We start from the raw sequence: 23,411 nt of genomic DNA, 5'->3' as shown, positions 1-23,411 counted from the left end.
ACCACGACCGTGGCCAAGATATGTGTTATCCTGTCTGTGGGATGGTGCATATAAAATATCAATTGCTGCTAATGGGGCAATGTAGCGGGTTTCCTCTCTATGATTATATATCAGATTACCAAATATTTGACATCTAGTAGCCGATGATTAATAAATCAATGTGATTTAGTGGTGTCGTTAAACTTGTAAAACGATCTATTAACCAAGCTCACAAAAAGTCGGGCAAGCGTAATACCATGTCGCTCAAACATTTTATGCAAAAGAGTTTTTCAAAACTTCAGTGTTTGATATAAAATAAGCCTGAGTACTCTGCCGTTCGAAAGCGTTACGGCCATTTAAACGGTCATAATCGATCCCCGTCGGTGGGCCTATTGGCTATTTCTTGTTCCAGCCAGTTCACCAAGACTGGTATATCAAAGGCCGTGGTATGTACTACCCTGTCTGTGGGATGGTGCATATAAAAGATCCCTTGCTGCTAATCGAAAATAGTAGCCTATGAAGTGGCGACAGCGGGTTTCCTCTCTCATTATCTGTGTGGTCCTTAACCATATGTTTGACGCCATATAATTGTAAATAAAATGTGTTGAGTGCGTCGTTAAATAACAGACATTTCTTTCGATCTCAGTCGGAGATAACTCTGTAAAAAAAGCACCGGCTAGTCAAAGATCCCCGCTCTATCAATAGCCCTATGTTTGACGTTAAATACCATTACATTGACTATGTGAGAGTTCACCAATAACAAATATTTCACATGCTAACTATTAATAAACACACTGCAGGAAGAAACCCATCAGCACCCCTTTCAAGAATGTTCCGGTTAAATACGTCGGCGTTGAGGGGTTCCTTCCTGTAGTGTAATGTATTTCACGTCAAACATAGGATTGTTGTTGTATTAGAGCGCGAACATTTGTCTACCCAGTAGTAGGCAGATGCAGATATTCCGTATTTTTGTTATAAGAGTTATTCTCGCCCTGATAGCGATTACGACCCTCACAATGTCCACCCGATCCGCCTAATGTTAGCTGCTACTGCTAGCTCTCGAACAGCAGAGTACTCTGGCTAATATAAACGCAGCCGGTATATAGCGATACCGATCACAAGCCAATGAGTTGCGGTCACGATTGTGAAAAGTTATATTTTTAAATGTTATGGATATGAATATACCCAATGGTCTAGCAAATAAAGTTGAAGGACTTACAAGTGGAGTTAAGGACATGGAATAAATGACAAACATATAATGTCGAAGTACAAATGGATCGCGAGGCTGGTTTATGATACGGTGTGAAAACCAAACGAGAAATTACTCAAATCCACCGTGACGACATTCATCTTCATTTCAACTTATTTTCGTGCTTATATCCAATTAATGTTCAAGCTCACTTTCCTAGGCACACACCGTTGTTATCTGGGCTGTATGTCCATGCCAGTAGGTTAGTTGTTAGTGGTTAGTGAGAGAAAAGAGGGTGTAGTAGTCTTACACCTATCCATTGAGTCGTTAAAACTCACCCTGGGTGGGAGCCGGTATCGGACTGCGAACCATGTACCTACCAGCCTTATGTCCGATGGCTTAACCACGTCAACAAAGAATCGTACTCTGTTTTTGTGTCCGAGCAACCGGACTCACCTCCTAGTCCAGTGGCATCGTTCATCATGTATATTTTCAAGCTATAGCAGAGGGAATTTAAAAACAGATCCGTGACCAATTTACCGGGAGAAAGGTTTCAAGTTGTTTTTCATATTTTCAATGCCTTCTGAATAAAAGCAGTTGAGGTGAACCTCTCAAAAGAGTGGGATATCTACGCTAGGTGGCAACATCCAAAATGGCCGCTTGTCGTATTGAAATGCTTCTGATGCCCAAATGTATGTTTGCATGGTTTAAACATTCCATTTTACACACTAAAACAGTTCGAGATAATAAATGTAATTATTTCAGATTCTTCTGATGTCCAAAGATATGTTTTCAGAATCAAAGAATTCGATTTTACACACTAGGAGAGTGTGAGATAATAAATGGAATCATTTCAGATGATGATCCAAAATAGTTGCCGAATGGTGTGTTGTTTTGGGTTTTTTTTTTAATTTGTATACAACTGATCTGAAAAAGTTTTATTTCAGATGATAATCCAAAATAGTTGCCGAATGGTGTTATTTTTTTTATTTTTATTTTTTCCGTTATACATCTGATCTGAAAAAAGTTTCATATTCAGTTGCTCTGTTATTGTTATTTGTTTTCGACCTGATTTGAAGAGAAGGGAAAAGTGATGAAAATGAAACTTATCTAATAAATACTTAAGTCAATACATGGGCGTCGATCGGTGGGGTGCAGGGAGGACGCGTCCCCTCATCTATCAACGCCGGGGGACAATCTGTATAAGTGTCCCCTCCCCCACTTTTTCGTTTAGCAAAAGCAACAGCAACAACACCACCAACAAAAACAACAACAACAAAACAAATTTTATTTTTATTTTTTTAAATTAAACGTTTTACTACTAATGTGTAGCTTTAGGATTTTCATTGACATTCCTTTATATATATATATATATATATATATATATATATCACACACACACGCACACGCACACGCACACAAATACGTCCCCCCACTTTTAAAGCCGGATTGAAGCCCATGAGTCAATAAGTTAAATAATTAATCAAATACTTAATACTCAATACTTAAATAAGTCAGGATGACACTGTTCCTCTCGAGCTCTGAATGAATTGGACTAGCTTTCTTATTCTGCATCCTGTACCTTATAACGTGTTTCTCCTAAAACCACAGGTATTTAAACCAAAGACAAAACATGCATTAAAGATATTGTCCTGTGTTTGCTGCCATTGTAACATATTTTCGACTAACAGAGTATTTTTAGCAAATAAAATAACCTATTAAACATATATTCCTGCTTTAAATGACAATGTCTGTATATACAATGTGTCTTTTATTATCTTAAAGTGTATAGGTATCCCTGGCTATATTTTAACTCCAATAATGTTGTACGTATTACAAGACTTAGTTCAAAGTATGGAATTGCATCATCCATAATTTTTGTCAGTGATGCATTGTATTTAGAAAATATAGCCTCCACATGTCTATCATATATCTTTCTAATGCCCACAGGAGTCACTAGCCATGATCATCCTCATGGAACAACTTCTGTGCCAGAACGATATGGCGTTGTTTAAAATCGTCATACAAAAAGCATGCCTTAAGGTATCTTAGAAGTTGTGATATCAACATAGTGTAGCTTTTCCTTGTTTTGTTTAAATGAATAACAGAAGTCACAAGTTGGTTTCTAGGTGGTAATGTTTAACTCCAACATGTAATAATAATTTATGACTATAACAAAACTCTCTCTCGGATCTTCCAGTAGAATTTGTGCTTTGTTAGAGAATTTCAAGGCATGTGCATAGAAGCTGTTCTCCCCGAGTCTATATTTCATGGGTAAATTATCCTTATTTATAACACACATACTAAACACGTATCCATGCAATAATATATAGTTGTCATGGAGTACTCGTTCAGACTCCTGCAACACATATGCATATACATAATATACATACACATGCACATACACATACACATACACATACATACACATACACATATGTATCTAGTGTATTGTGTTATGGTTATCAGATATGGGGACTTCAAAAAGCAGAGGTAATTAAGACCATCAACTTGTCCCTCGACAAGTGTTATTGTGATGGATAATGCTAGTTATCATAATGTGCGTGAACCTGGATGCAACATGCCTACCATTACCAGCCGTAAGGCACAAATGCAGGATTATCTCACTTCATGTGATGCACCTTACAAGTCAACTGAAACTAAAGCGTAGCTCATGTAGAACATAAGGCAAAATAAAAAATCCATATCTAGTACAAAACGGACAGTATTGCTGCTAGGAATGGCCACGTTGTGTTACGTACACCAGTTAGGCACTGTTGCAACCCCTATTAAAATAATGAAATAAAAACGTTGATTACAGTAGGGGTTGCGATTGCACTGCAAGTGCAACGTTTATTGTAATCTGCACTAGCCGGTTACAATAGGGGTTGAAATTACAATAGGGGTTGCAACAAAGCACTCCGAGTTGATTCCTATCGAACTCATTTGGGGCAACTGCAAAGTATTCATTGCCAGTAACAATACTACATTAAAACTCTCGAATGTGAAGCAGTTAGTCTAGGCATCCTTGCTAGGATCACCCGAGCGGAATGACAAAAAGCTGAGGATCATGTTCTGTGGATTGAATCAGAATATCATCAGTGCCATGATATGCAACATGACAAAACGCAAAGGATCATGTTCTGTGGATTGAATCAGAATATCATCAGTGCCATTATGTGCAACCTCGCTAAAGTAGCACCAGAATTGAAAATGGTGGATTTTAGCAAACGTTTGAGACGATCCCTCACATATTGTAACAGCAATGAAATTGATACATATCGATCAAAATCTGATATAGTCTCTTCCAATAAAGTGCACAAATCACCTGTTTACTGACATATTTCTTTTAATTTTAAGAGTAAACACACCATGTGCATCAATACGAGCCCAAACAAGTAAATGCTAAATCAGGTAGGATATCATAAAATAGTTATTTACAAAATATTTACTTGTCAGTTTAATATGAAAGAAATAATCGACGAAAATAATTTTTATTCTATTTCCAACACTACTTTAGCAACGACCGTTCCGCTACGTAGTTAGCTTAAGTTAAAGTGACAGACCCTAGATTTTAAAAACTACGACATATTTTGCACTGTTAGAGCCATTTTTGATAATTCAAACTATGATATTACTTGTATTTTATTGTTTAGATTATCCATGTCCACACCTTCAAAGTGTTTCTGGTTATCATGGTGTTTGTATTACCACGAAATGCATTGTTTTTATATAATTCTAAAAATGCACGTACTTCTGAGAAGTAACAGTATTTCACCGTTTTAAAGTTACAGACTCTTTGTTGCACTCTATTGTAACTTTATCCAGGTGTGTTACAAATGTGTAGATGGACCAAACATAAAGTCCTTTTTCACAGGTTGAAACTAGGGTTTACGACTTTAAAGAGCGAAAATTTGATAAAAGATGTAATAATATGAAGTTCATTTAAAGACAAGCTACCCCATGCCACTATTTGCCCACAATTAAAACAAAAGCGACTAGACATAGTACTGAGTTCTTAATCGAGCATTTGGATGTCAGACTTAACACAAATTGACACATAATTATCTGCACACGCGCCTTACTCTAGCCGTATTGTCGCATATAAACATAAATATCTGCACACGCGCCTTACTCTAGCCGTATTGTCGCATATAAACATAATTATCTGCACACGCGCCTTACTCTAGCTGTATTGTCGCATATAAACATAATTATCTGCACACGCGCCTTACTCTAGCCGTATTGTCGCATATAAACATAATTATCTGCACACGCGCCTTACTCTAGCCGTATTGTCGCATATAAACATAATTATCTGCACACGCGCCTTACTCTAGCCGTATTGTCGCATATAAACATAAATATCTGCACACGCGCCTTACTCTAGCCGTATTGTCGCATATAAACATAATTATCTGCACACGCTTCTTACTCTAGCTGTATTGTCGCATATAAACATAATTATCTGCACACGCTTCTTACTCTAGCTGTATTGTCGCATATAAACATGAATTATCTGCACACGCTTCTTACTCTAGCCGTAGTGTCGCATATAAACATAAATATCTGCACACGCCCCTTACTCTAGCCGTAGTGTCGCATATAAATATATTTCTCTGCACACGTGCATTACTCTAGCCATATTGTCACATATAAACCTAATTATCTGCACACGCGCCTTACTCTAGTACTGTGGCATATAAACATAACACGGATGTAGCAGTGGCGCAGCTTGGTCTAAACTGGGGGGAGGTTGTACTTGGACACCTATATGGATAGCCTAATACTATACTGTAAAAGAAAACAAAAACAAAAACAAAAACCACCACCAACAACAACAAAACACAACAGCCTGGGTTCACATTCTCGGCACCGGCTCATACCCAGAGTGAGTTTGACGAATCGATAGGTATGTGTAAGACAACTACACTGATTTCTCTCGTACTAAACAGTAACCCAGTGTCGTGGACAGATAGCCCAGATACCTGGTATGTTCGCCCAAAACAGCGTGCTTGAACTTCAAATGTATATAAGCACGAAAATAACTATAAATGAAAACAAACACCGTAACCCCTAACCTCCGACCCGTCCCTGCGCCCCTGTAGAGAACACTCGAGCTGCGCAACACCAACAAGGAAGTAAAGGCAGAGAGACAGGAGTGTAACAGACTGGTTTAAAGGTCTAAACATCTCTTGTAACATGCGGCCAAAATGAATGTCGTATGTGGGGTACATCGACGGCAATATATGTATGTATGGACGTGTCTTCTAGTGGTATTGCCACTTAAAACAGGTAAGATAAAACCAATATATCTGGATGTTCAAAGTCTGTTTTACCACACAGCATACATATACTGCAAAGAACATGGGGGTTTTTTTTCTGTGTTTTTTTCTTTTTCCCTTCAGAATTGCTTATGTTTTTTATCACATAAATACAGACTGCACCATGCAGCGGCAGTGTACGTATCACCTTTCAGTCTCACTGTAAATCATTCCTAAACTTAATCAAGTGCGCAGGAAATAAGGCCGGAGAGGCAAGCATTAATACATATAGATGGTTTTCTCATGACGTCACCCAATTACCCCCGTTCCAACGGCAACATTGTAGCGTGTACTATACCAAATAAAATCCCATAGGCGACCATGTTAACGTTTGTGTTTAAAAACACTATATGCGTTATATCAACCAAACTATGACCCATAAATATCATTACTACAACCCATACCTCAAAGTATTAACTGAAGACAATGGCACCTTTCGTGGCTATTGTTTAGTATAAACAGATGTTTTTACAGCATCCCTAGTTTCGAACAAAATGTGTGTACGTTTTGTTACAGGTACCTCATACATATTTCAAGCACAAGGCTACTTAACACAGTGGTACTAGATGAAATCAAATTGCACAAAGTAATTTTTTTTCTCAAATGTAACTCTTTTTTTGTATGTGTTACAACAAACACTCTAAGACGATCCATTTAGCTTATACAAACGTAAATAATCACCCCCTCCATTACAGGCCTTCTAGGAACTTTGGCAGCCTAACATGATCTCATTCAAAATCAGATGTTGGAATTGTAGTCTTTCTCTAGATGTTAGTGGTGGTGTGTTTGTAACATGTACTTTGATACACAGAATATTAAGAAGTGGATTAAACATGCATTCTACGGTTATACTTAAAGACGTATTATGTCTTAAAAAGTAAGTATACTATATTAAAGGGACATTCCTGAGTTTGCTACAATTTGAAAGACGTTATCGACTAACAGAGACTTTTTAATTATAAACATAATTATCTGCAACGCGCATAACTCTAGCCGTATTGTCACATATAAACATAATTCTCTGCACACGCGCCTTATTCTAGCCGTATTGTCACATATAAACTTAATTCTAGCTGTATTGCCACATATAAACAAAACACGGATGGGGCAGGGGCGTAAGGTGGTCAGAGCCGGTGGGAGGGGTTCCTTTGGCACCTATATCAATAGCTTAATACTCCACCCCCTCCACATACACACACAACACAAAACCCCACACAAAAAACAAAAACAAACAAACAACTGGTTTAACATCCCAGTACCAGCAATCTGATTAAAATTAGCTCTACTGATCTACCAGTAGATCTAACAGCATTGCGTGGACTCCCATGTCCGGGTGACATTTCATCTATAAATAACAATTTAAATATCGACCAATTACACTTCGCCTTTTATAGTGTTATTCGGGAGCATACAAATTCTAAACAATATCGGCGGAGATTATTTATGCAATAGGCGAACTTGTTGGTCTATTTCAACATTGAAAAAACGGGGAAAAGTGAAGTAATAAACTCTGGATTGTATAGTAATATAAACTGATTTTATGGCTATACCATCACGGGTTTGTTGTTGGGTTTTTTGTCTCGAAACGCATTTTATATAAAATTTTATATTGAAATTAGTTTCCAGCATACTTCGTAATTCACCCGAATCAGTTCGTATATCCTCGGCGTAATCCCGAATGTTTTCATATTCTTTTCAAATCACTGGCATGATTTTGCAAGTAATGTTTTGATTGGTCGAATGAAAGGTCAACTGGACATGAGCTCCAACGGGCTGCTGTTAGATCCACATGTAATAGTGGAGCTAATTTTAATTAGATTGTGGTACCAGTTCTCTCACAAAGCGAGTTTTAACGACTCAGTGAGTAAGTGTAAGATCACTACACCGATTTCTCTCTCACTAACCATTGACAACTAACCATTAACCCACTGTCATGGATAGACCGCCCAGATAGTTGGTGTGTGTGTGCCCCAAAACAGCGTGCTTGAACTTTAAATGGATATAAGCACGAAAATAACCGTAGGCCCTAAATGAAAACAACCTCACACCACCACCTCCACCCCCACCCCCGACACCCCACCCCTACTTTCGTCCCTGTAGAGAATACTCGAGCAACACGGAAGTAAAGGCAGAGAGACAGGAGTGTAACAGATTGGTTTGAAGGTCTAAACATCTCTGGTAACATGCGGCCAAAATGAATGTCGTATGTGGGGTACATCGACGGCAATATCGGCCTCGGTGGCGTCGTGGTTAGGCCATCGGTCTACAGGCTGGTAGGTACTGGGTTCGGATCCCAGTCGAGGCATGGGATTTTTAATCCAGATACCGAATTCCAAACCCTGAGTGAGTGCTCCGCAAGGCTCAATGGATAGGTGTAAATCACTTGCACCGACCAGTGATCCATAACTGGTTCAACAAAGGCCATGGTTTGTGCTATCCTGCCTGTGGGAAGAGCAAATAAAAGATCCCGTGCTGCTAATCGGAAAGAGTAGCCCATGTAGTGGCTACAGCGGGTTTCCTTTCAAAAACTGTGTGGTCCTTAACCATATGTCTTACGTCATATAACCGTCAATAAAATGTGTTGAGTGCGTCGTTAAATAAAACATTTCTTTCTTTCTTTCTTTCGACGGCAATATGTGTATGTATGGACGTGTCTTCTTGTGGTATTGTCACTTAAAACAGGTAAGATAAAACCAAGATACTTGGCTTTTCAAAGTGGTTTACCACACTGCTTACATATACTGCGTCGAATGAAAATGTATTAGGCCAAACAAAATAAATGTCGATTTTGTTCCTTGCGAGTCAACGTGTTTTGGTTATTTTTGTTTCAGCGGTAGGACGTCGAATTTTGCCAGGGTTTTCTTTTTATAATGTAAAACCACATTTGGAGCCAAAGTGTCATCGCGCGTGAATTAGGACGTACATTCTGATTTCAATTTAAATGTGCACTTGTTTCGGTATTAAATATAACCACCATTTTTGTGCAATCCATGTTTAAAAAAGAAAAAAAAGAAACAAACAAACAAAGCCGCGTCATTTCTGGAACTCTGGTTTGGACAGAGACCAACTCCCCCCCCCCCCCCCCCCCACCCCCCACCCCCTCATTTTTTGCCTTACATTGGGCATGAATATAACAATGTATTTACTTCATATGTAACTATTTTATGAACACATTAAAAAGGCTTAAGAACCATATTACTAGTAACAAACAATAACAACTTTCAAGAAATCACTTTCTTACTTCTTTTTCCTTCTTCAAAAGCTGCTGTATGTACTGTCCTAACTATGGGAGAGTGCATATAAAAGATCTTCTGTTACATTATTTATAGAAATAGCCAGAGAAATAGCGAGAGAGAGAGAGAGAGAGAGAGAGAGAGAGAGAGAGAGAGAGAGAGAGAGAGAGAGAGAGAGAGAGAGAGAGAGAGAGAGAGAGAGAGAGAGAGAGAGGTTATTATTACCGGAGTGTTTTTCGGTATCGTCAATATCATATATTAGGAATAAAAATTGTATTATGCGAGCCTCTGGCGAGCATAATACATGTTTTTATTTGATGACTATGAATGCATATGTCAATTATCGAGTGTCACCCTAGTACTTTAGCTTAAATGTCAATAAACCTAGTACCGTGACCTCGATTAATTTACATCTAATTTGCAAATCTAAAAATATCACATACTATGATTACACTGAAAATATCACATATTATATGAGAGAGAGAAAGAGAGAGAGAGAGAGAGAGAGAGAGAGAGAGAGAGAGAGAGAGAGAGAGAGAGAGAGAGAGAGAGAGAGAGAGAGAGAGAGAGAGAGAGAGAGAGAGAGAGAGAGAGAGAGAGAGAGAGAGAGAGAGAATAATAAACGAGTTACCATTTATTATAAAATTTATGTCCCGAGTGAAATAATGTTCACTCGTCACGAACTTTAGTGACAAGTGAAACATATTTCACGAGGGACATAAATTTGATAGATAGATATATAGATGGATGGATGGATGGATGGATGGATGGATGGACAGATGGATGAATGAAAAATGCATGGGTGGACAGTAGAACGGATGGATGACTGAGTGGTAAATGGAGGGATCAGGGGCGTTCGGATTAGTACCAGTCGATGGAACACCGATGCGCTCTACGCTATATAGCCGATGTTCATCTCTCTCTCTCTCTCTCTCTCTCTCTCTCTCTCTCTCTCTCTCTCTCTCTCTCTCTCTCTCTCTCTCTCTCTAAATGAACACAAGCCATATAGTGTAGCGCGCATCGGTGTTCCATCGACTGGTACTAACCATACACCTATAACCACAGACCAGGACCCGAACGCCCGTGGGATGGACGGGCAGCGATATTGATGGATGGATGAATAGAGGGGCGGACAGGATATGCACGGACGGAGAGAGATGGAGGGGCAGGATGGAAGGATGGATGAATGGAAGAATGGATGGATGGATGGATGGATGGACGGAGAACGGCTGAATGAGTGATTACGTTTTGGGTTAAATGCAGTATCTACATTGGTTGTTTCCGATGTTAGTGTGGACCATTTCCGTCAATCACCAACCGGAAAGTGAGCACACACACGTCTTCAGTGTGGAGGAATCGTGCGTCGAGAGTTGTCCCATTGTTCTACGTAACCTATAGGAAGCAGCGCATCTCACTCACACTTTATTCAATCCGGTTTAAAATTGCATATCCATTCAAAATATTGTTGATGCAATATGTTCCCCGTTTCGGGGATGGTGTTGATTGCGTGCAACAATTGTGTGTGTGTCTCTGTGTTGGTGTTAATGCCACTAGAGACTGTGTCTCTTCCACTAGAGATTGTATTCCTCCAGATATTCCTATCTATCTATCCATCCATCTATGTATGTATGTATGTATGTATGTATGTATGTATGTATGTATGTATGTATGTATGTATGTATGTATATATATATATATATATATATATATATATATACACTTGTATCTATCTATCTATCTATCTATATATCTATATCTATATCTATATCTATATCTATATCTATATCTATATATAGTCAAACCTGTATATAACAGCCACCCAAGGGACATGACAAAAGTGGCCGTTATAGACAGGTGACCCTTATATACAGGTTCAAAATTAGAACCCATATATTAAAACATATCACAACTGTCGCATTTTTAAACTATTCCCACACTAGCTTGTTTATGTCATCATTGCCTGTTGTTTTCTTCTGCCTTGTTCTTTCAGCTGAAACATTATTGTCAAAATCGGCCAGAGCACCAGCTGTCCTTTTTAAAATAGAATTATCTGAGAACGCCCTACACCAAAATGATCGGCGATCTCTCGCACACTTAAATTGCCTTTCTCAGATTTGTTAATAACGTCGATTCTCTGTTCTAACTTTAAAGCAGTACGATTTTTCGGTGGCATTTTGCATGCAAACGTATTGGTTAATACATTTCGCAAAACATTGACATTGACTTGCTGCTGCTGCTGCTGATGATGATAACTAGTTTAACGTGCCCATATACCACTAGGGTTTCGAACACGCCCATCCCGAGTCCGACCTCCGATAAGATCGGTGGCCTGACTCGGGATGGGGGGGGGGGGGGGGGGGGGGCAGAATTTTGAAAATAGCTCGTGCAGTGTGCACAAGCGAAACAAACACGTCTTACCGCGTGGAGCCCCAGACTGGGAATCCATTGACTTGCAGAAAATATTGTGTTTAATTGAAGGTTATTACCCATGTGGCATGTTTAACTCATTTGTTTGTTTCATGTCACCGCTAATCCTTCAGTGGAGTATAACCGTTGATTACAGATGAATAAGATCATGAGTCATTAAATAATCCTAACACGTGGCATTTTTAATGACCGCCGCCTTCAGACACCTAACATAACACCTCATTTATTTTGTTTCTCAGAACAGAACAGAACTTTATTTCTCGCAGGCCGTTACACAACGGCATATGGGGAATATGAAATAACAATATTTCACAGTGACAAGATGGGTTTTACAGGAGATAATATATATGTATACAGTACAATGCATATATGTAATAAATTCACAATGTAATATGCAATGGTATTAACACAGCTATGTATGGTGTGGGACAATCATCATACTGCACATGCACAAAAATATACGCAAACACTCATACATATATACGTATACACATACACATACATATATATACATACACACACATACATATACATACATATACGCATACAAACACACACATACATGTACATATACCCACACACACATACATATTCGTAAACAAATAGATAATGGCAATAATGGATAGTGTATATATTTTCATTTGTAGGCAGCTGTAGTTTTAGGGTTTATGGAATTTGTTGATAATTTCTTAATATGTAAGTTTAATCGTAGAAATATTTTATTAGTCGGAAACATCTTACAATGCAGCAAACTCGGGAATGTCCCTTTAAGGGCACTTATTTTTTATTATTAGTCATCAAACGCTTATATTTCAGTATACTGGGTTTAATATAATAGTATGGCATTAACAATTAGTGACGTACATTTACGAAAAATGTGCAGGTGAATAAATAATGACATTCATCTCCTATGTCATTTGTATTACATAAGATGCATGTTCTGTGTTTCACTGGGGTGTTGTTCTAGCGCCCTGTTTCAATAGGCATATAATGGTTGGAGGTTCTAAATTTTAGTAAAGTAGTCCAGGACTTTTGTAGTAATAGGATTAGATATTTCTCTAAACTAAGGTTTTCTTTAAATATAGCGTACGTTTTACCTCTTGATGATGTAGATATATCACTATTCCATTGTTGTAGATATTGATAATTTTGTCTTAGCTTTACGTGGTCAAGAAGCAGCTTTATAGAAGAAAATTTCTGTGTCAGCCAAATATCGGTCATACCCAAGTTATTGAATATATCTTCCATATATTCCATCCATTTATAGTTATATCCATTTAGAATTGAGTCGTGTGACATTAATTCGTGCAGCAGAAATGTTGATTTCGTACGTTTACCTGATACAATTCGGGCCGAGAAACTTATAATTCTTTGTTGAGGTTAAGGGGTTTTCTTCCTAATTCTCCACATAGCATGAAAAGTGGGGTACCTTTTTGTAATATGAACATTTTCGACAATATCAGTATTTTCATAACCCCATATTTCGCATCCATATAAAAGAATCGGAAGTACAATTGAGTTAACTAGTTTTAGTTTACATTCCACTGAAAAGTTGTTATCTTTAGATTTTGATAGAACAAAGTACATTGCTTTTATTGCCTTTTGTTTTAGTATTTTTTTGGTTATATTAAATTTGTTTAGTTTTGTAAAAGTTAAGCCTAAGTATTTGTATTCTTTTACGTTTTCAAGTTCATGGTTTCCAAGTGTAAATACCTTCTTGTAATCGTTTCCATTACCATTAAACATAATTAGTTTAGTTTTATTTGCATTGACTTTTAGTTTCCATTTGTTACAATACGTGGAAAATACATTTAGTGATTGCTGCAAGTCAGAGGCATTAGTTGCGAGAAGCGCGGTATCGTGAGCATATAATAGGCATAAGAAGTGCAGGGTCAGATCACAAAAAGTTTCCATACCATATTTGTCTAAGGATACTCCATTACAATTTTGAAATTTTAATAAGTTTTCTAGATCATTTAAATAGAGAGAGAATAGGACTGGCGACAAATTTTCTCCTTGACGGACTCCGATGTTGCAAGGGAACTGTTCTGAGGTTCAAATGACTGTACAAATACATGATTTTATTCCTTGGTACATTTTTATTTTTTATTTTAAAGAATTTTCCATTTATGTTATTGTGTAATAGTTTTTGCCACAGACATGTTCTAGAAATTAAATCAAAGGCAATTTGGAAGTCAACAAAAGCACAGAATAGTTTCTTTTTTCTTTTCTTTAAAATTTCTGTCAGTGAATGTATATTAAATAGATGGTCTGTGTTGGAATAACCTTGTCGAAAAGCAGTTTGGGCTTCGTTCAATATGTCGTTTTCTTCAATAAATTTGTTTAATCGGTTATTTAAAATTGTTGTAAATAGTTTCGAAATGCAACATGGTAACGTTATTGGCCTATAGTTTTCTGGTAATAAGCGACTGCCTTTATTTTTGAAAATGGGCTTAATAACTCCAATTAGCCATTCGCTAGGATAAACTCCGTTTTCCAGGATTGTGTTGAACAAATTTACATAGACTGGCAACATCATGTCCGCAGTCGTTTTAACATATACATTGATGATGTTATCAATTCCTGGTGCCTTTCCATTTTTCAACTGTTTTATAGCCTTTATTATTTCTCCTTCTATCCTTTGATTTTAAAAAAAATTCTCCGTCTAAGTCTATACTATCTACATTTATTTATATTAATATATTAATTTAATATATAAAAATTATCTAGAGGTGGTACGTTTTTTCTTCGTTTGCTCGTTTGAGTAGTTTATAAAAGGCTTTAGGGTCGGTTGTTCTTAGTTGACGCATTTGGTTTTCTATATTAAATGTTTGGACTGACTGTTCTCTCAAAAGGAACTTTTTGTATGATTTACTTGCATTTATTAGTCTTATCTTATTTTCTACAGTTTTATACAAGTTATACGTTTTTTTTTGGCTTCATGGTACTTTCCGCATAGCGTACATATAATAGATTGTTCAGCTTCTGTGTTGTTTTATCGACACGTGCTTGGACGTCAACAGACTGATTACCAAGGATTGTTAATATGTTTGCAAGTGAGTCCCCATTGATTTTATTTTTGAATTCAGTAGACATTTCTGGCTTCGTTTTTGTAGGAGATGTTATAATTCCAACTGTATCATTATAGCATGTTTGTTTATTTATGTCTATGCTCAGTATTAGGCCGCAGTGAACATCTGAGAAAAGTGGGTCAAATGCACACACTTGAAAAACATTTTTTATTTTAAATATATGATGAGCGGCAATGGCATAATCTACAACACTACAGTCTTTACAAGTAACTTTCCCCACATGTTTATCATCACCCAATCTGCCATTCACTATATATAGATTGTGTGATTGACATAAATTCAATAGGTTAATACCATAACTATTTACTTTGCCTGAATCCTGGCTTGATCTCTCTATAGGTACATTATATGATTCTAATTTAAAGATGTCATTAAACAAATCCAACAAGTCATTTTCTATATTATTTAGCATGTCTGTGTCTGTGTCAATTATAGTGTAATCAGGAAATTTTTTTTGTTCTAGCATTAAAATCACCTAGTAGTAGTAATGGTCTATTTTTTTCTGTGTAGTTGGTAATTTCATTGTCTATGATGTCAAATGTATTTTCTTTATAGTATGGAGATCTTTTATAAGCACCATCCCACAGACAGGGTAATACATACCACGGCCTTTGATATACCAGTCGTGGTGCTCTGGCTGGAGCGAGAAATAGCCCAATGGGCCCACCGACGGGGATCGATCCCACACCGACCGCGCATCGAGGAGAAGGGGTGGGGTGGATATCATATGATGTCATCATGAGGTTAGGTTTGAAGTTACGTACTTATATGTAAACAAAAACCCCACCCAAATACAACAAGAAGAAGAAACCAACTATATATAATTTTTATTCATAAAATAAAACAGCCAGTGTTGCCATTTTATTTCTAAAACCTTTTTCTTCTTCTATATACAAGCATTTATTACCAAATGAAATAGATCAAAGATACAGACCCATAGCATATAGCCTATATAAGCCTTTGGAATAGGAACGATATAGGAACGATATCTGGAGTGTTGATGGGTGTTTGTACAGCCTCTAGTGGGGTGGCACAGGCTAGATGTTTTTTAAACAAAAACATCTGCTATTGCCAAACATTTGTTAATTTTGATATTTAATCTTTGAGAGAAAACCAACTACATGTTTCATTAGTAGCACATACCACGTCCTTTGCTATACCACTCGTGGTGCACCGACTTGAATGAACAATAGTACAATGAGCTCACCGACTGGGATCGATCCTAAAGGTACCACGCATCAGACGGGTGTTTCACCACTGAGCTACGGCCCACTCTAGACACCAGGGTCATTTAAATAGTATGTAACGTTCGAGGGGTGATGGGTGTATGTCCAAATGTTTGTAGCGTTACAGGGGGTGTATGTACTGAACAGCGTTACGTAAAACACTTTTTTATTACTAAAATATTTTGCTCGTTTTAATTATTATTATTATTATTATTATTATTATTATTATTATTATTATTATTTCATAAATGCTCAGCGACAGTGTTTAACATATTAACGTAGGTAGTAATAGGCTAATAGCTAGATGAAAACACACAATAATTATAAATACCTGTGTTAGTAAATCTAGCTTAACACGTATGTCCCAAATGCAATACACTGTATAATGTAATGTAATGTAATGTAATGTAATGTAATGTAATGTAAGTGTAATGTAATGTGATGTAATGTATAATGTAATGTAATGCAATGCAATGCAATATACTGTATAATGTAATGTAATGTAATGCAATGTAATATATAATGTAATGTAATGCAATGCAATGTAATGTATAATGTAATGTGATGTGATGTGATGTGATGTGATGCGATGCGATGCAATGCAATGCAATGTAATGCATTTGTTTTGATTTATAGCAGCTACATATTGGTCGCCAGTTCGTTTGGTAAATGGTACGACCAATTATCAAGGAAGAGTTGAAATCTACCACGAAGGTCAGTGGGGTTCAATATGTGATGATGATTTTGATACAAAAGATGCTCAGGTTGTCTGTCGCAGCTTAGGGTTCTTTAGGTATGTAATGTCATGTTGGTTTCTGTCTGTCTGCCAGTCGTTTCATTCACTGACTCAATCTCTCTCTCTATAGCTCTAGTTCTAAAACAATACACACAAGAAAACATACAGAAACAAACAAAAACCACAAACAAACCCCACCCAATAAAGACACAAACAATAAATAGGCTACCCCTCCCGCACACACACACCCGAACCCAACCACAAAACAATATCATTACCTTTAAAACAATTTAAACATAAACGAGTTGGGAAGTTTTTCTCTCTGTCAGATCAATGTGACAATGTCTCAGAGTTGGGAGTTAGTGAGCCCCTCTCCCTTTTTCCCCTACCTACCTGCTTCCGACGTGTTCGGAAATATCGATATTGACTGACATGCATACAGAAGTGGATGCTGGTGTGCAACCTTTGTTTATCGCTGTATGTTTGTTTTCAGCCCTCACGTCAGAGCTTACAGCAGTGCATACTTTGGACAAGGGAAAGACCCGATATGGTTGGATAACGTCAACTGTACGGGCAGCGAGCTCTACCTAGATCAATGCACCTCTAACGGCTGGGGCAAACACAACTGTGGCCACGGGGAGGACGTGGGTGTCAGCTGTCAATGTACGTGATTTGGTGTAGCTCAACAATTAGCTAACGATTCAGGGCCGTACCTATCGGAGTTGTGGTGGCAGACCCTCACACACTCAACAATCAAAATTTGCCCCTTTTTTTCTAGCCCGAGTACCCTGGCTGAAGATAGTTAGACGGACATTTGGACAGTTATTGACGCCAATGTATATAAATCTGCCCAATCGCTGCCTACCAAACGGTAGTCAAAGATTCCCACTCTAATACAACGACAATCCTATGTTTGACGTTAAATACCATGACACTGCTTATTTTCGAGTTCACTGATGGAAGGTTCTTCACATATTAATCACTAATACACACACTACAGCACCCAATTTCAATAATGTTCCGGTTAAATACGTATTTGTTAACAGGTTTCATCCTGTAGTGTGTGTGTGTGTGTGTGTGTGTGTGTGTGTGTGTGTGTGTGTGTGTGTGTGTGTTGTTTTAACAAAAAATTAAGTTGCAGTCATGTACAATGCTATGTAGATGATCTACTGCAACATCATATTACATTTATTAATTACAGTATTTGTGAGGTTAGTGGATGGATCAGGAATTCCAACACAGGGTCGAGTTGAGGTTCAGATCAATGGGACGTGGGGAACTGTGTGTGATGATGGATTCGACGAGAAGGACGCTGGGGTGGTCTGTGCCATGATGGGATTCAGTCGGTAAAACTGATTTAATTCATTGGATTCATACAGTAAAACGTTTTGCTGGGATTCAGTCAGTGAAACCGATTTAATTGTTATTCAGGCGGTAAAACTCATTGATGAACTTCAATCGTTAAAACTGATTTAACTGATTGGATTCGGGCAGTAAAACGTGTTGATGAGATTCAGTCGCTAAAGCCGATTTATGTGATATTTAAGCGGTAAAATCCATTGATCATTTAACTGAATGGATCCAATCGGTAAAACGTATAAATAAGTTAAATTTAACTCATTGGATTCAGGCGGTTTTGATGGGTCACTTAGTAAAACTGACTTGATTGATATTCAGGTAATAAAATTCATTTATGGGATTTAATCGGTAAAACTGATTTAATTAATTGGATTCAGACAGAAACATTGGTATTAAAAAGTAAAATGGATCTAATTGATATTTAGAAGGTAAACCTCTTTGATGGGATTCAGACGGTTAAACGCTTTGAGGGATTCAGTCAGATTTAGCTGATAGTAGTGTCCTTTTTTTCGAATTTTGTTTATTTGTTTTATAAAAAAAATAAAAAAAATAAAGTATTATTATTATTATTATTATTATTATTATTATATTAATTATTTTATTTCATTTTATTTTATTTTTTAAATATAATTACTGTGCAGATTATGATTAACATTCCTAAACATCACTTGCAAGAGGAATTAATGCATCTGAACGACAACACCGTAATACGTGATCATGGCCGTATCCCTGCACAATGCAGAGTCGAATGGGCATTTGTCAGAATAGTGGATGATTCCATAAATTGTCAATATGTAGTTCTTGTCTATAGGAGAACAGCCACTCATGAGGAGATCCGTTACTGGAGATTATTGACCCCTTTAATTGTTGGTATCTCTGGACTTGATGAAATTATGTCTGTATTACAAAGTTACATTGCAGTATTCAAGCTACTGTCTATGGGAGTGCACACTTTGGACAAGGCGCGGATCCAGTATGGATGGATGATCTCAAGTGTAGGGGAGACGAGCAGTACCTTGACCAGTGCTCTTTCCCTGGCTGGAAGGTAGAAAACTGTGGTCACTCGGAGGATGCCGGTGTCAGCTGTCAACGTATGTTACTTAGTCCTCAGTTTTGTTTCTTATACTCCGTACCAGCATTCACTAAATACTTTGTGTTTTAGCAAAATAGTGGTTTGTCCATGATTCTCTATCTAATGCGTCGTCTATAGGAACAGCCACTCCAGAGGAGATCCTTTACTGGAGATGTCTTTCCTCTTGCACAGCCACAATGAAGATTGCCACTTGCAGATTTGTTTACTAAAAAATAGCACCGGACAGATCCCATTGGAATAAGTACAGTTCAGACGATATGCACAAATGAATCACTGTCATAATACGCGTTCGCGAACGGTGAGAATATCCTGCCCCACCGGTGGCATCCATTATGAGCACTGCCATCTCAGTTGGCACATTAATATATGACTCACACCAGCTTGGAGAAAGTGCACTCCAGAGCTGCTACGTAGTAAGAGGAAGATTAAAGAGTGAATGAATGAATGAATGTTTAACGACAACCCAGAACGAAAAATACATCGGCTATTGGGTGTTAAACTATGGTAATGTAAATAAATAAAGTGATGATCAACATCAGTATAAAAATTCAACAGTTACATTAAAACACAGTGTAAATAAATGTGAAATAATACAAATAGATCAAATTCAAATTAAAATTTAGAGTGTAAAGAACTGTGCAATAATACAAATATCACAAATAGATCAAATTAATATTTAGAGTAAAAATTGTAGAACAAATTCTGGATGGAATTGAAATGATTCCATCACATTTCTCTGACCAAATATATCTGTTCGAGTTTCTTATAGATGCTTACATGCCACCAAAATGTGGCGCACCATCAAAGTACACTGACCGTGCTCACATTGAGGTAAATGATCTTTCTTTAAGATAAATGAATGGGTCAAATATGTATGACCGATGCGAGCACGACACAAAACTATTTCAACCTTCCTGCCCTGTCTATAGGAGGACTGCCACTCTCCCAAGACTGGCTTGATAGCACGAAGCTTGTTTGCAACCGCACCGTCCCAATCATGTTGCCAAGTCAAAAAGATACATTGGTTAATACTGTATTTAAAATCAGTATATGGCACACCAACCCTGGCATGAGACAAATCCAAAGCAGACTTGGCAGCTGAATCTGCCTTTTCATTAACCCTGATGCCAACATGACTGGGCTCCCAACAAAATACAATTTCTTTATTTGGCAATGGATAAAAAGACACACTTTCGTATCACCACCCAATTAAAGGATGGTCCAGCTTCATATTGCATAAAGCTTGGAGACACGAAAGTAAGTCGGTAAAAATAATAAATTTGGATCCAAGCGAATCTTTGATTTCATCTAAGGCTGCAATGACTGACCAAACTTCAGCACTAAAAACTGATGCTGAGTCAGGCAATATCATGAAAAGTATTGTGTCTGATGGAAAAACTGTAGCACAAACCACAGAATTCCCATCCCGTGATCCGTCTGTGTACACAGGAATGTAATCACGGTACTTGTTTTGAATTTCCATGAAAAATTGTTTGTACACAATAGCATCTGTACGATCGTTCTTCAGATGCACAATATCAAACACAATTTTAGGTGGTGTAATACACCAAGGTGGTAAAGCTAAACATGAAGGAGTTTCTAACGTGTCAGTTGTTGGAATGTTGGAAAGTGACCCCCCCCCCCCAAAAAAAAAAAACAAAAAAAACAAAAACAAACAACAACAACAAACAAAAAAAAAACAAAAACAAACCAACAACAACAACAACAACAACAAAAAAAAACCCAAAACAACCCAACAACAAACAAACAAACAAACAAAAACAAACAAACAAACAAATCGCTGAAGCGAAGACTAAATGTACAAATGCATCAAACAACTTCATATATTTGTTGTGAAACACTGCATCATGTGTAGGGTGCATACTGCAGAGAACGTTTTGCACGTCTAGCACCCAAACAAGGTTCGTGTGCATCAACGTACAAGCTCTCTACAGGAGATGTTCTAAATGCACCAAGACAAAGCCTAAGTCCCTGGTTGTGTAGATGATCTAGCATCTGCAAGTAAGACTTGCGTGCCGACTCATAAACAATGCATCTATAATCAAGTTTAGACCTCACAAGAAATCTATACAGACGGATCAGAACCTTTTTGTCTGCTCCCCATTCCGTATTACCAATAACTTTTAAAATATTAAGATCTTATAGGCCCTTCTTTTTAACATATTTAAGATGGGGCACAAAAGATAGCTTCCTGTCAAAGATAACCCCCAGAAATTTGGTCTCCTCCACAACTGGAACTGCATGTTTGTCCAAAAGTGGAGACGTCTTTTCTGGCAGATATGCATACACAACGTTTTTGCTTTTGAGAATCTAAAGCCATTGTCAGTTGCCCATTGATGAAGTTTATTCAAACAAAGCTGCAACTTACGTTCAATGATATTCATAATGGACGATCTATAACAAATCTGAAAATCATTGACATATAACCAGCAATCCACACCAGGTATTAAACACTGGGTGATGCAGTTAATTTTCACAGCAAATACAGTTACTGACAGGATACTACCATGAGGCACACCCATCTCCTGTGGGTGAATGTCAGACAAAGTCGACCCCACCCGGACTTTAAAAGATCTATCTTTAAAAATTGAGAAATAAAAACTGGAAGTCGACCTCTAAGGCCCATGCCATGGAGGTCTTTTAAAATCCCATACTTCCACGTGGTATTGTAAGCTTTCTCCAAATAAAAAAACACTGAAACCAAGTGCTGATTATGGATGAAAGCTTCCCTACAAAACGTTTCAAATCTAACAAGATCATCAACTGTGCCACGTCTAGATCTGAACCCACAATGCACGTTAGTAAGCAATTTGTGGGATTCAAAATACCAGACAAGTCTACGATTGAGCATTCGTTCCATGGTTTTACAAATGCAACTTGTCAAAGCGATAGGGCGATAACTAGCAGGATTGGTTGGATCTTTACCTGGCTTGGGAATAGGAATAATAATTGCTTTCCTCCAATCAGAAGGAAGTCACCAGAAACCCAGATGTTATTAAAAATATTCAAAAGAACCATCAAAGATGATGCAGGTAAATGTTTTAATAACTGATAATGAATTTCATCTGATCCTACTGAAGTATCATGGGCTCTACGAAGAGTATCCTGCAATTTCTCCATAGACAAATGCCTGTTGTATACTTCAGCATTTTCACATGAAAAAATTATGAACTGCCTTTCAGCTTTAGTTCTGACAGACGTAAAAGCATCTGTACTGAAAGCAGAAGATGAATTATGAGAAAAGGTGTCTGCCAATGCATTAGCAATGTCACGATGCGATGTAACATCCGTATCATTGACAGACAAATGATGCTATGTATTACCGGATTCTTTACCTTTGATTTTACGGATCCTATTCCAGACAGATTTCACTGATGTTTGTGAATTCAACTTGGAGACAAAGGTTATCCAAGATGTTTTCTTACTGTGTCTAATCTCTCTGCGAGCCTTAGCCTTAGCAATATGATAAGCATCCAGGTTATCTCCATAACGTTCACGTTTGAACCTCTCAAGGAACCTGTCTCGCTCTTTAAGTGCATCCTTGCACGTATCAGTAAACCATAGTTTATTGATAGGTTTTGGCACTGCAGTCGATCTACCTGAAGGATTCTGTAAATCCAAAGACACTTGGGTCATTGCGGTAGTTGTCATGTGTTTCTGAATAGCTTCTTGTTGTTTTTGAGCTGCCTTGTCAGCATGTTTTGCAGCTTTTTCAATATCTGAAAGCTTTTT

General features: G+C 37.6%; 1 protein-coding gene across 1 annotated transcript in view; it reads left to right on the top strand.

Annotated features, from left to right (window-relative positions):
* The first annotated feature begins 6,350 nt into the window (after positions 1-6,350).
* LOC121386055 (deleted in malignant brain tumors 1 protein-like) overlaps positions 6,351-23,411 on the top strand; it is a 68,351-nt gene continuing 51,290 nt past the window's right edge. Inside the window, exons 1-5 of the mRNA XM_041516854.1 lie at positions 6,351-6,463; positions 17,107-17,263; positions 17,700-17,869; positions 18,408-18,552; positions 19,487-19,656. Coding sequence (XP_041372788.1) covers positions 6,382-6,463; positions 17,107-17,263; positions 17,700-17,869; positions 18,408-18,552; positions 19,487-19,656 — 724 coding nt within the window. The 5' untranslated portion in view covers positions 6,351-6,381. The remainder of the gene's footprint in view (positions 6,464-17,106; positions 17,264-17,699; positions 17,870-18,407; positions 18,553-19,486; positions 19,657-23,411) is intronic.

This window comes from Gigantopelta aegis, chromosome 12 (assembly GCF_016097555.1).
Source record: "Gigantopelta aegis isolate Gae_Host chromosome 12, Gae_host_genome, whole genome shotgun sequence".
Lineage (NCBI taxonomy): Eukaryota > Metazoa > Mollusca > Gastropoda > Neomphalida > Peltospiridae > Gigantopelta > Gigantopelta aegis.
Note: the sequence above shows the minus strand (reverse complement) of the source record. Positions and strands in the feature narration are given on the sequence as shown.